Below are 15,280 nucleotides of genomic sequence, written 5' to 3'. Positions count from 1 at the left end.
ATTGTTGCCCTTCTTCTTTCTCTCGTTCGCATCTGTTACTATTGTTACTGAAAGGCCGCGACAACACTCTCTCGAGGAATGTGTACAACACACAGCTTTTCCCAATTCTCCTAATAGTCTCGTACGAATCGACGTGCTCGCTTTCGTTAGCGATTCGATATATTACATAATTAAAATTACGGATCGCCATACGACACCGAGCGTCGATCACCTATCCGGAGATAGACAGAGAGAGAGAGAGAGAGGGAGAGAGAGAGAAAGAGTGAGAAAGCGACAGCGGTCGGCGGTCGATTAGGTTAAACGGAGAAGAAGTTAGTCGAAGAAAGTGAACGCACAACATGGCCGTGTATTGTCAATAGCGTATAACGTGTCGAGGCGCCTTCATTGCTCTCCTCTATCCGCAAAACGTCTACTATATCGCCTATTCCTTCGACTCGTTTCCTGCCTAGTTTTTTCGTACTTTTGGTTCGGTTCTTCCATGCGAGGAACGCTTTCGTGTTCAACGACGACTCGAAACGATCGAAACGTTGGAAAATTTGGTCGACCAGCAAGAACCGAACGGACGACGACCTCTCTGGCGGGTCTTCCTCTTCCGGTCTCTTCCCGTTTCTTGCTTCTTTCTTCCTTTCTTTCCGTTTGACTCGCTCTCCTTTCTTCGTTTTCTTTCCTGGAATTTCGTCGAAGCTGGAAGCCCGTCTCACACGTTTTCCTCGCGTGCAATTCCTTCGTTTCCTTCCTTCGTTAGAGTAGAAAACGAGAGACCAGAGACGCAGAGTGAGGGAGAGCGGGAGGAAAGGAAGTACGAAGCAACGAGTCCTCTTCGTACTTTCGTCCCTTGGTCGCTTCATCCTGACAGCCTCCTCGAAACCCACGTGTCGTCGTTTCTGTGGAAGAGAAACGAGTAAATGCAGAATCGAGTCCATCTTGTTACGTATCGTTCTATCGTCGAGTAGTGTATCGACTAGTAGCGTACTTGTTCCTGCTCTCGTTTCCAACAATTAGTAACCAATGCAATGTGTATGGTTTCTTCGCGCTCTTATTCTTTCTCAATGCTACGTCAGCAAATGTTTACCGAGGAGGAAAAGTGTTAAAGACATTGGCTCGAGTTAAACATCGGACGAAGTTGAAAGACTCGTAACGGTGAAGTTGTACCGTAATATAAGCAATAATGCGGCAACAAAATTGTTGTAATAATAAAGATGAAAATATTAGTATATTCATTTTTTAAATTGTTAAAATTATTGAAATTAAATTTTGAAAATATTTGTAAGTTTCTGAAAATTTCATCTCGCTCGATCGACCATTCTCGTAGATACCGGTATCCTAATGTTGGCGAAAAATGATATACACGCGTCAAATTATCGATAACAACGAACGAATTACGCTCGCCATGTAAAACGAATTATTCTCGTCTCCGTGCTATATTAGTTTCGTTTCTGGGCGAGACTCGCGTCGTGCGAATATCAACGTTACACGCTACCCGAATGCAACAACCGATGTACACACGCAGGTGGCATTGTTCGTTAGAAATTGGTGGGCAGTGGATATCTCTTTTACGTTGTTGATATCATGAACGTTTCGACACAGCAATCACACGGAAGTTCTATTGTAACACATTGGTTACAACGAAACAACGTAATCGAGAATGGCGAGTTTTAAAAGTAAAAATTTGTTATTTCCAACGAACGGTAGGTATATTTTGCAAATGAAGTTTGATTAATTTCACACTTTTTTTTTATGACGATAGCGCTGAATTTGAAAAATTTGAACGCGCTCAGAACCAGGGAACATAATTTTGGCCTTCCGTGAAAGTTATGTGTCTTTTTTCTATCGGGTTGCGCCCTTAAATTTACTACAAAATTATTCTTCGGAGAAAAATATGAAAGAGAGATCAAATGCAAAATATGAGATCTGAAAAACGCGTATTGGCATACACATAAAGTCACGATATAAGACATAGTTTCAGGAACGCTTCGTTATATTTTCAGGATATTCGACAATTAGTCGTTGGTCAAATTGCAACAGTTATTTATACAAAGATTAAATTTGGAACGATCAAGTATCAAATATATTTAGCTGTGATTTTACCTTTGGCATTTTTTGTGCATTTTTTCGGTGACTTGACCGGGGCAGTCTGTTTATTGGACGATTATGTGTGGCGCACGACACAATATCACTATCGTGGCCAAAACCGTGAACATCGTGAAGACGATCAAACAAAGCCTGTAATTAACAAAAACGAGATTATAATTAGTATATATTTGAAATACGTCCATTGAAACTTTATATTGTATGTTACAAGTGTTTCAAACAAATATGTTACAATTTTACGTTTTTCTTTGATAACGTAGTAATAAAACGAGATGACGAATCGAAATAAACAACAACTTATAGTACTATGTGAAAAATGTACCTGTCCACCACCATGGCGGCAAATTTCCAATCGCTAATGATCTCATCGCCTTCGTCCGCCTTTTTCATGCGATCCGTGATGAATCGCAATTCCTTAAGAATCGTGTGCAGTTCCTCTTGCATCCCGCTAAGAGGTAACGACGCCGACGTATCTTCGACCGTTGCAGGTCTTCCAGTAGATATTGGTGTACCGAACGCCGACCTATTGTCCGATTAAAATAACGATTAAATGAAAATTCTTGGCCTATTTCTAAAAGAAATCCGAGCAACGTTGAAAGACGGCAGTATAATGAAAAACGGATTGTCAAACTAAGCGTAAATATGCTCTTTTTCTCGATATTACTTTAGAGTGAAATACAAGCAAGTATAAAACAAAAGAGAAAATAAAGACAAGCAGGGATGTGATACACAGCTTTCATGTTAATGCCTTTTCATCGAACATTTCACGTTCAAGCGTTTCGTAAATAAATTTTGTCTCGTCGTTCTATCTGGCGGACACATCGAAGAGCACATAGAATTATTTTATCGGAAATGTCTCAACTAGCGTTTGATATCAGCAAGGTATGACAGACAACCATCAAAGAGAAGGAGAAAATAAATGTCCTCGCGAAGGGCCGATACACTGAAAATTTAAACGAACAGCGACTGTGTAGCCGGAAAAATCTATATCCTCGACATATTATATTCAACGGAAATGGAGACACGAATACGGCTTTTAAAATTGAAATTACCGAACTCACTGTTAACACGTTTCAGGATAGTTGTCTAAAGACACGTCTTTTTCATGTTACAACGTCGCTTGTATATTTTTTTTTATTGTTTTTGTCGCTTGTATAAGTATTTATAATTTTTGAAGGCAACAGGCAAAGAACACGATAGATTAAATTTTTATTTCTTGCACGGGAACGATATAATAATTTTGGCAATATTATCGTATCCCGTTTCGAGATCCAGTCGGACTGCAGAATATGTGCTGGAACGAGGATTACACGGGTTCAATTACATTGTCATGCCAAGTATGTTGATTCGAAAGCACGCGTTTCAGCCGTGCGTTCACTCGCACTGAATTTACATATCCGGCATGCCATGGAAAACCTTGTTATTTTGCGAGTCATGCGCTTTTTCTCGTCAGAGTGTTTTAGCATGGTTTAAAATTACAAAATACGAATTACCGTATTGGTTCACCTTGTTAGGTATTTTCCCATGCACTAAGCTTTAGTAGGTAGATAGAGTCGCTCGAGTTTTTAAATCATGATATTCTATTTGACGCCTGTTAACTGCGGTATAAATGCCGTCGATTTAGTAAGAATTATTCGAATGATCGGTAAGAATCGTTGATATCGTCATCCTATGATACCAAATCTATACAAAAATTCCGTTTATCACTGTTAAGTGGCAACCACGCTATGGATTAATTTGAATTGTAGAATATTCAGTGGAGATAAATTTCTAGTAACCACAGGATACTGTAGAATATGAATTTTTATCGTAGAATGACGAAGTTTGCAGAGGAATCCGTAGGGCATTCTGTACTTTTGCGCATAAACGTGTACACAAGGGAGTATGTTAGAGATTCTAGAAAAGATTTCTACAAACTTTGTTCCGGATATTGCAATTTCCTTGGTACGTTGAAATAGATTAAGATATTCCTTACTTTTCATTGCATGAATTTTTACAGTAAAAAGGAACAGCATGTCGGAACAGAATTACGAAACTCGAGAATTTTGAGCAAATGTAGTACCTTATGTAGCCGGAAGGAGGATTCGCCGCGCTATTCTTGTGACGGATGTCATCGTCGATGTCTAAAACATTCGCCAGTAAACTCTTGCTACTCTTCTCCTTCAGTTCTATACTCTTCCCTCTTCGGTTTCCTCCCAGAATGTTCTTCTTTGTGATCTTCTTCCCTGGACGACTCATGCGCAGCAAGCACGGCAACCATTGTAAAAACAACGTTTTAATCTATGTGCAACGGGGAACAAGATTTATACGTGTTACTTGAAATCGATAGCCACTTTTATTCGCTTATAATTAAAACCGATTATATTCAGAATTTATATTCATTGTATTTATCTAACGGTTTATGAAATCCACACGAACATTTATTTGGCACGCATTTCTCGTAAAAATATATACGTAAGCTATTTTTGTTACGGAGCGCGCGTTTACTTTGAAAGTGGTATAAGTCCATTTCCAGTAATCTGTAACCTGTCGAAACAGTCGAGCCACCGATAATCAAAAACGAACGATATTGAAATTAAACAAGAGTATCTCGCTTTTCTTATTTATAAATAAAAGCGTAAAACATGGATTCTAAATAATTACAATTTAATGAATCGTACAGTGTACAGCCCACTCATGATCTTGAAAACAGATATTGGTTAATTGTCGAAAAGAACGTGTTTGTACGATGAACTCGTATCCACTTAAACATATTGTAGAGACACGAGCACATTAATTACACGTATCGTTAATAGGCATGAAAGATTGATTTATTTCTGTTACGAAATTAAATTTCTTTTCTATAAGCCACGCTTATTTTCATCGAATATAAATGTAGGTAGAAGATTTAACCAATACGAAATCTTTCGTTTCTCTCGTGAAATTATTCCGCGCAATTGGAATTACTTAATGCCATATACACCGAGCATGGTCCTTTTCTCTTGTACGTTTGCGGGAGATCGGTATTCTTTGTTTCGCGGTGCTTGCTTCCATCTGGAAATAATGGCACGGGAAAGTACCGCGCGGAATTTTTCGTAGCCCGTAGGATTCTTGTCTCCGGTTGAAGTACGTTTCCCCTTGGTTTATGAAAGTTCTAGTAACCAACGAACGGCCAAGAGGAAGCGCTAACGCCTCGAAGGCACTTTAAACTTTCAGCTACTAAAGCACTGTCTTTAATGGCTGTAATGGCCAGTGCGGATAAGGGCAGAGTATTATGAACGATGGCATTAGCTACATTTTGCATACATCTGTCAAAGTCCTTTCGCGCTTTGGTAAACTGAACGAGTTCCGAAAGCGTGCGTCTTTCGCTTCGTTATCCGTTAAAAGGTTCGATATTACCCACACGAAGTATCATTAAGTGGTAATTTATCATTTTTTTCGGTGTTACCTATTCTTTTTACCGATTGCTTTATCGATCGATTTAAAGAACCGATTGAAATAGAAAGACAGACAGATTTTACAATTTTGTACTTTAGTTTCGAGACATTTTTACGAAAAATGCGCAATTGTTGGAAGTAAATTTTTTAGATATAACACTTATTGCCCTAATTTCTCACCCTCTGTATTTCATAGTGAAAGCAGGTCACGCAAACTTGAATTTTGTCTTTTGTTGCTCGAAGGTAATAAAACATCCGATCAAAAGCAAGCATAATTATCCTGTCTCTAAGCGAGAAACATCGTGTTGATTTATTTATCTTTCTTAGTCATGAAAGGATCAAACGAGAAAGGTGAATAAAACGCAAAGAAAAATGGAAAATACTTCGTGTCAGAGATCTTGTAATACCGGAAATTATATTTAAACAAAATTCAAGTCGAAAAAAGTTAATTAAAATGTAGTTTGAACAGATTTCTTACCCACTGAGGCATCACGTATCTGTCTGGCGTCCTGTGATGAAAATTTAGTACTAACACCGTCAGAACGACGCTGCTCGCCACCATGAACATGATGCAATTGAAGTACGACCCTGAATTCGGGGTGTTCCAGAAGATACCCCGAAGAAAAAAACATAAAAAAGAGGCGATTAGTCACGGCAATGGATAGAGGATCTGCTCGACTCGTCACTAAGAATGAAAGACCGCAGGGTTACTTTCCGCAAGTTTCACACACAATGGACTATACTTTTGTGATTACTATCGAATCGTGAGATTATTTTCCTTTATCTATCCGATAGGTTTCACCCCTTATAATCTTTCATTCGATCCAACGACCACCTATGTTTTTCCACGCATACAAGGGATTCATTCAGACAGATTCAAGGATCGAGAGTAGGCAGAGTAGCGTCGACTATTAATATTTCAACACGGAACACTAAATCTATTCTTGTTTACAGCATTTTTATCTACATTCGCGTGGTGTACATATTACATCATGTAATATACATACTGGCCTATAAGTTGCCAATAAATGAACTGTAACGTAACATCTGCTCGATTGTTCGAGCAAAATTTCGTTTCTAAATTTAAAGCACAATTTTGAGCACACGTACTGATCGATTATTCGTGGAACAAACAGGTGGAAACACGTCGAATATTCTGCTGGTTCCGCGTTCTATACACGTACACACACGCACTCACGTACACACACTGAATTTATCTAGGAGTTATCTAGCTGTTTCGAAGGAACTCTCGATCCTAGATCTCTGGTTTTAACCTTACGATCCAAGGAAGGGCATACATTTTCACGATCACACGGTTTTCGCATTCGTTCTCGGCGACCCGAGGCCGCGTTCTCGTCGGTCCTCTGCGGAGGATCGTTCCAAACGGAGGAGAAAACACAGAGGCGAGAAAATAAAGAGAGGAAGAAATTAGGCGAGCGAAGAACGAAGAGAAGATCGTAAAAGAAGCGTACAGCACGGTCGAACGAGAAAGGAAGAGCCGAGCTGTATCTCGTAAACGGATATAAAACGGGTAAAGCGTACTTATTTGCGCGCGTTCGCACACCTCGCGAAAACAAATAAGCGGTTTCGCAAAAACGTTTTAATTTAGGCTTTGCCCGGCCATCGTGCAATCGACGACGAGAGGACTTGTTACCACGTCCCTTAACGCGTGTTCGCTGTGTATTCTGGCCTGCTATGTTGATTCTTGCGGACACACGGCATATACCGTGTGTGTTTTGTAAAGTCTCGTTTTTACGGTGTGATCGCGATAATGAACTGTCTGTAGTTTATTCGTGACGTATGATTTCGAATTCATAGATAAAACGTCTAACAAGTAGCACTGTTTAATCGACGATGAAATCACGTAGATTCCTTGATATCGATCGAAAAAACGTATTGCAAGACTCGTAAAAATATTTAAGAAAATGTCATTGGCGATTGGTTTAGGAGCTAACTTTAGTTTCAGAAGCAGAGGGAAGCTAAATAAGTAAAATGTTATTTTGTACGACGATTACGCGTCGATACGTCGCAATTCAACGTATTGATGGACGAAGAGAAGCTCTTTGTATTCATTAAAAAATATTTGAATACATAGAGTCAGGAAAATTCTATTTGAAGCTTACTGTGTGCTTTTAAAAAATAAAATATATAGTTTTTAACCTAATCGCCAATAGCATTCTTGAAAGTATTTTGCGAGCTCCTTAGCACACCTTTTCGCCTTTTCAAGAAATCTATGCGACTTCGTCGTCAATTGAATAATATTCAATTCGTAAATTCGTTTGACCTATTTTCTAATCTATCGCGTTGTATCGGATTTTGAAAAATTTACATTCGGGAATTTGATTTTGTATATTTAGGTAGGTTCGATTCGCTGAATTTAAATTTCTCAACTGTGATTGTAAATTCAATCGAGCGAATGCTTGAACGTTATGGAATATTATCGTAGATTGCTGAACCTAATATCCGACCTGTTATACGTGCACGCGCACATTTAAACGATAAGGATACGAGTAACGAAGTGTTAAGGAACGTTTTAATAACGTATCCTCTCAAATCGTCTGTGGTGATGTGTACCGGCAGCCTGGCTGATATCTTGAAAGGGAAACATCTAACACATTGGCATGCAACTACGAAATGCAATTACCACGAGGATGCACAAGTATTATGTTCTAGGTATTATGGCACGAATATTGTTACGTTGTATACGAAGGATGCAGACGAACGGAGCGGTAACATTTGCACAGAGGCTCAAGCTGCTCCTAGACTAATGATCACATTAATTTTACGGCTTGTTTTTCTCGTTGAGGAAAGCCGTACGTTAATATGCGACAGACTTACTGGGAGTTGTTACTGTATATCCTTGATCTGAACAGCGTTTTGTGACAGATGTTGTTTTCTGAAGATTATTAGTTAGATATTTGCAAAAGAATTTTGTATTTCATACGTGTCTCTAAGATAGATAGAATTAAGGTTGCATAGAATACGCATAGCCATGTCAATGCAGAAAATCGTCAAACTGTGAAGAAAAGTGTGCAGAGTGTGATTGTTTGTTTCTTCAATAAAAAATGAATTTATTTTATATGCGGGTATTTTTTCAAATATTTTAATACGTAGCATAATACATGTAATATGTTGTCTAAGTTGTACAAAGTAACACTTTGTCTGTGTGAAACGAGCCTTTTATATACCGTTTATCTTAAAAAGTACCATTAAAATTATCTGGATAAGATTGAAAGTTCTAACGAGTGCCCGATAGCGTATTACGACAAATATTTTTCATTACAGAAATATTTCCAACGATCTTTTTCCATCTTCGCAATTCCTCGCTCGAAATCATTCGCAATTCGTTAAAAATCATTGTTCCTGCGATTTAATTCGCTTTGTTGGACCCTGTACTATCTTCGATCGGTAAACCTTGATAATGCAAATCCACCGTTACGATCAAACAATCATCGAGCTGCGATTTTCCGGTAAACGACCGAACGGGATAACGACCAAGAACGTTAAGGAGGAGAGTGTGGAAAATGTAAAAAGAGAAAGTAGAAGGAAAGGGTTAATCTCGGCGACGCGACGGCGCGAGAGAAAAAGCAACGTTAAAGAGGACGGCTTTTAAAGTCCGGATTATCTTCATAGCCGAGTTTAACGGCTCCATAAAGGCTGTCGTAAGCGTCACTGACGTGATTAATCGTTGTATACGAAAGCGGTTGCCTTCCCCTTCTTTCTTTATTAATGAATCCCAAAGCGCGCGACGGACTACATATTTACGATGGTTACAACTTTTGCTTCGCTTACACCACGGACAACCCTTCCTTTCGGTCCTTTGTCGCTTGTAACGACTTGTTAAGTTTGGACGGGTGGTTGGCTGGATATTAGAGGAAAATGGAAATTCGCGACGTGCTGTTAATTGAAAAAGATACCCCTAGCTGAAAGGGATCCAAGCGACTTGGACTCATTTTTCACTTTTCCATGTATATTCAAGTTTCTGACTCGTGGTCCGTCGTTTCGAAAATCTTATTTCCGACTGTAGAAAGTAAGGATCGAAGATATTCTTGGGGTTATAATCTTCGCAAATGTTTCCTTTAATATCAAAGCGGAATGATATAAGAAGCGGTGTTCAGAAGAAGCGGTAAGTTAAGTTATTCGATTTAATCGTTCGTATAATTCACCGGTCGAATCATCAACCGTATATTTCTTGATTATTTTAAAGATATTCGAAATTTTGGTCGGAAAATTATATTCCGTTATTATTATATATTAGCGCGGTCGAATAGAGAAAGATTGTAAAGCTACAAATCAACCGGACTAGCCACCCTAATTCTTCTTCTTTCCTGAGTTCCTTCTATCTACGTCCTATCAGATTTCTCAGATTTACTACTTCCATTTCCATTTTCTTCTACTACAAATTTCAATTAAAATCCAGTCGTATATCTTGAATTTTGCCTCCTTCTTTTTATATTTCGTTCAATTTATCATCGTGTAATATCTCACGTCAAAGCGAAAGATTAATTCTAATTAGAGGCGAATCAGAATTATATGGTTAAATGGTAGAATTAAACGTTCCAAATGGTAAGAATTACGAATAAAGACATTTCCGGAAATACTGATAACACTATTCGCTGATCAAATTCTCCGCTCAATATCCATTCTCGACACCTTTGTCTAGCAAATTCTTCTCAGTCAGATGAAAAGTTATTTCCCGTGGATCCACTTTTCAGATGAAATCTAAAAATCCTACAATCTTAAATGTATACGCATAATTTCCAGAAAATGATATTCTCAGTCGGAGACAAGGCTGGGCAAACAGGCGTATTTATTACGTGCACACGTAAGCAAACAAGCTGCACGGTTCGCACGATAGACGCAAATTCCGATGATCGCTGCATACAGGGAAAACGTTTTTCGCGCAGCTTCATTAATATGTGCACGATAGCTCCACCCTCCTCGATCGTTCGTTAGAATTGACGAGGCGGGGTCGCGTTAATTCCCGTTGTACGTGAACGAAGCAGGAAAAAAGTAACGCAGCTGGCTAACATTCCCACAAACTATTCGATGAAAATGCGCGAAAGGTGGAGATAGCCAAGGTAAATGGAAACGATATAACGCTGCTATATGCCAAAGTTTTAAGATGGAACGCACGTTGACGTAGTGTCATCCAGAATCCTACGCGTTTTGTGGAGGCAGATAATTCAGCCGAGCGATTTCATTCGGCTTTGTTTCAGTATAATCGTGATAGGCTTGTCTCGTTATAACACTAATAAAATTTCGAAGAATTTTGTATCATAGTATCATTTTGTAAAATGTTTCTATGAACGTTGAAATGTAAATTTTAGCTTTCCTTCAACGATCGAGTTATGTTGTTTTCATCCACGGTGTACCGTTAGCGTATCATAAAACTGGCGATGCAAGTAAACTTCATGGTCCTGGTCGCGGAAATAAATTTCCGTCCGATTGATCCGCTCGATGATACACATGTCGTTCGGAATCGAAAGAATACGCAATTTTTTTCGGCTGATATAACGTCAATATGGACCGTGTCGTTCCATTACATGGTCCAGTTAGCAACACGCGTTTAATTAACTGTTAAATACCAGTATTTGTATCGCGTGGCGACAAACAACAAGCTGTGTGCCTCCTCGTCGTTTAAACAAGAGATTTATTTGAATAGGATGCGAAATGGTGATTCTGTTTACGGTTTTTATAGTCCTTTCTTTATTCTCCATGCATAGTCTTCTTTATGAAAAACTGATATATTTCGAGATACAGGTAAAAACTGAGTACGTTTCAAAATTAAACGTCGATTTTAGATTAAGAAATTTATTTAAATAACGATCGAATATTGTAAGTAGGTTGATTGTTCGATTATTTTAAGCTTCCTGTTAGTAAGCAAATAAAACTGAAGTTGAAACGAATTCCGACAGAACGATAAGAGGTTAAAGAATTAAAGATCGATTCTGTGAAATAATTTCTTTTTGTAGAAAGTTGTATTTCAAATTCTGGCACGTTTTAAAAGATTCTGATTACGGAAAAATAACAGCATAGGGGAAAATACGAGCGTGTTAAATATTGTATGGGAATCGTATCCGAAGTACGCTATGTAGGTCACATGTTACGCTACTATCAAACATTTATTATTACTTTCCATCGTTCGACGGTCGCGTGCTTTTCCGGAAACTCGAATCATTCGTTTCGTTGCGATCGATTTTACGAAGTTTTTTGTGACTGAGCATTGCTCGTCTGCTGAAAGGTACGATGCAACTCTGATACATGTACCGTGTCGAAACAAATATCGTGTAAAATAGTATCGCAAAAGATGACATCTTCAATTTTGGAAGAGGAACGTGGAGGAGGAAAGGCAAACATTTTGAAGATCGAACTTCAGAATTTTTGGAAAACAAGGATTTTCTAAACTTTAGTAACGTAACTATCTTTATACGATATCGATAGGCAATAATTGTTCTTTTAAAAGAGCTGGACATCAACGACAAAATGATATTTTAGCTGGAAGCTTACTACAGTTACTTCATATTCGTTCGTTCGTTCGTTTATTTGTTTCCTTCATTTTTCTGGCTTTGCGTCACATACGTTGCGATTTATATCGTTGCATTTTATAGCTTTAAAATTATTCCATTCTTGTACTTTCCATTTTTCACTCTGCCATTTATTATGATACTTTTCGTAAAAGTTCATTGACAGTACGCAAATATTGAAAATAAGATACGAATAGCGCAGGAAAGAGGATGAAAATGTATGGATGAATTTATGATCTTGAACTCATGATTTTAAAGGTAATAACGAGAAATAATATTATAGTATTGTCTTATACTTTGCTATTTCGGTTTACTTCTCTCTGTTTACTGCCTCGTTGCCAAAGGAAATGCCTGTTAATTTAACTGTTATTTGCTTTAAAGATGGCCGATCTCAACCCACGTTGTTTGACATTTTCAGAGAGCGACCCGCTTCTCTGTTTTAAAAATGAGAATGTCAACGTGTTGACAGTGTTTCTGACAACAGTGAAATTTGCGAATTTCATTGGATTCCATAAAAACAATGCACGATGTTTTACAACTGTCTAATTAAAACACATTTTATTTTTGTTTCGGAAGCGCGAGGAAATAAATTTGTAAAATTATTTACAATTTGTGAATTCTTTTCGCAACAATTTATATCATATATATAAAGTTCCTATAAATATTTGAAATTTTTGAATTACTATATGTACTATATGTACAGTGATACAGGAAGCATCGCTTCTTTTACTTACTACAAATACTTTTGTCTCTTTTTCACCGTAGGTATCCTCAAAAGTATTTTTAATTTTATATTATCCATTTTGTTTTATAAATCACCTACGTCCCTTTCCTTCTATAGTATTTTCACATATTTCGCAATTCTGTTCGAACTATACAAATACTTTTGTCTTCTGTCCTCCGTAGGTATTCTTAAAAGTATTTTTAATTTCATATTATCCATTTTGTCTTATAAATCACCTACGTCCCTTTCTTTCTGTAGCATTTTCACATATTTCTTTAAATTTATCCGCAAACTAACGTTCAGCGTATTCTCATCGATTTAACAAGTTCAAATTACTTTCCAGATTGTATCCATAATTGATGTTCTTTGTATCGCTGCGATATACAGACCTGCACCTGTCTTTTCCTTTAATAGTTCGAAGCTTCATAACTCAAGCATCGTAAAGTCCTTTGCCGACACCTATAATCTATCTTTTCAGGTTCCCAATTTCTCATCGTTTCTATTTCTCTATTTCCTTCGAGTTTTGTTCCTTTTTCAGTTTCTCGCCGTTCAAAGAGAAGCTCACCCCCGGCACGAACCTTTTCATCGAAGGTCCTCGTTTATTTTGCTCTGACCCTTGATTACTTCGAACCATCGCATCGCTTTGGTTACAACGTCACGTACAACTCGTTCATCTCGTTCCTTCATCCAACTAGCTGTTTCCTCTTTTTCCTTTTCTTTATAGCTCTTTCTTAGCTTTCTATTCGTCCCCGCTGTCCACTCGGTTGCTCGCGATTTTATGCTCTCAATCAGTCTCTTGATTACTTCACTGCGACAGATTCGCTCTTTTCTTTCTACTCTCTTTGTCTCTCTTTCCTTTTTATTCACTTTGATTTAGCAGATTTACTTTCTACTTTTTCTTTTGACCGTATAATTTCATTCCACAGATTTTCTCCGCCATCCTTGTTTTCCATTTCGTTTTATCTCTCGATCAGTTTTCCCTTACAGCTGTTTATCGATTAATCGTCGTTAAAATATTTACGATCGAATACCACTATACATTTGTCTTGCGTCGTTTACAGTTTTTCCGTATCTCAAGCATACGTGGTACAAAACGAGTAAATAAAAGCTCTGGTATATTGTTCATTTACAGTTTGACTGATTCGTATCAATGTTGAATATTTTTAGTCGCAAGTTTGTGTTTATGTATGCGACACTTTCTTTGGTTTCTCTTATGGCAAGTTTTTTGCCATAATACACGTATATCGTCCCAGAGGTTGAGAAATCGACAATTTTTCATCCACAATCCTTTCCATAGTCGCTCTATTATTTTCTGACTGCCTGTCGCGATAAGCACGTTCTTTTCATCGTCACGTAGAACTGTTTCTTTATTTTCTTTGTATCAATGTTCTTCATCGGTTCCGTTCTTTCTGTCTTTTATTTCCTCCTGTCTTTCCTCTTTTGTAATTGCTCTTCTATCATTTGGTATTACGAATTCACCTTATTTGCATCTCAAGCACGGAACCCATTCATTTTGTAGATAATGATACTTGTTCGATCTAAACGCCTATCTTTTATACAACGTAATATCCTATTCTATAATAACCTATTGCTCGCTTGTATTTAGTTAAAAATTAATCGAGCTCTCATGTTCTGATAGATTTTTGAATTCCACTTTCTTCAAAATATTGCTTCAAATAAGACGATCGCTGTACTATAGCGAATTGGACTTTGTTAATCAACGTTATAAGAAAAAGTGGTAGAAAACGAAGGACACGTTTAATGATTACACAAAGGATATATCTTAACAAACACGAACATGGTACCCCATTGGGGGTAGCCACCCACATGATAATCAAACAGATAAAAAATTCTACCAAATGTCCAAATTGGACAAATTGTGAATGTGAAATTTTAAATAAAAAAAAAAAAAACGTTAACGATTGAGCTCATAGTATTGTGCTTTTTCCGTAATTTTCTGTCGAACACACCTGACGACTAAATGTAAGTATATGTGTCTGCAGCCAAGTATATGTATATGTATATGTATAAGTATATGTATTTATCACATAAATTTGACGAAAGGAACTTTTAGTGCGATACTTTAAAATCTCCTGCCACTAACGAGAACACTACGTAACTTCTGAAACGATCCAGTGAAAGAATCACGGCGATCAGCTGTGCTTCCTGAGAGTACCGCGTTAATGTTGCACAACCCCATTCGTTCCAACGTTACTTTCTCTGTACGTGAAACGTCTCTAACGCAACAGCGAACAAATCCTGCAAAGTTCTCCCATGGACGAAGAAGGATCGTTTCTCACGGTGCAATCGCAATTTCGCGTCGTCATGGAAAAGACAGCCGCGAGAGGGAAAAGCAAGCACCTTGTGCGCTCGCTTCCGGGGAAGCGTTCGCGATGTTTCGTCGAAGCTGCCCTCGAATATACGTTCGTCTCGGGAACGAACGCGCGGATACGGAAACCGAGACGACCGTGAAAGAATATCTGCGATTGCGGACTGTGATTCTGCTACGTATTTTCTGCGAA

General features: G+C 38.0%; 1 protein-coding gene across 4 annotated transcripts in view; it reads right to left on the bottom strand.

Moving 5' to 3' along the window:
* Positions 1-501: 501 nt before the first annotated feature.
* LOC117208319 (neuronal acetylcholine receptor subunit alpha-7) overlaps positions 502-15,280 on the bottom strand; it is a 263,872-nt gene continuing 249,093 nt past the window's right edge. For all 4 annotated transcript variants that reach the window (XM_033449393.1, XM_033449391.1, XM_033449392.1 and 1 more), the window contains 5 exons: positions 5,986-6,095; positions 4,154-4,371; positions 2,414-2,614; positions 2,089-2,223; positions 502-884 (listed from right to left, as the gene is read on the bottom strand). In XM_033449393.1, coding sequence (XP_033305284.1) covers positions 2,139-2,223; positions 2,414-2,614; positions 4,154-4,371; positions 5,986-6,095 — 614 coding nt within the window. In that variant the 3' untranslated portion in view covers positions 502-884; positions 2,089-2,138. The remainder of the gene's footprint in view (positions 885-2,088; positions 2,224-2,413; positions 2,615-4,153; positions 4,372-5,985; positions 6,096-15,280) is intronic.

This window comes from Bombus bifarius, unplaced genomic scaffold, assembly GCF_011952205.1.
Source record: "Bombus bifarius isolate JDL3187 unplaced genomic scaffold, Bbif_JDL3187 scf7180000008062, whole genome shotgun sequence".
Taxonomy (NCBI): Eukaryota; Metazoa; Arthropoda; class Insecta; order Hymenoptera; family Apidae; genus Bombus; species Bombus bifarius.
This window is presented reverse-complemented; position numbering and strand designations above follow the sequence as displayed.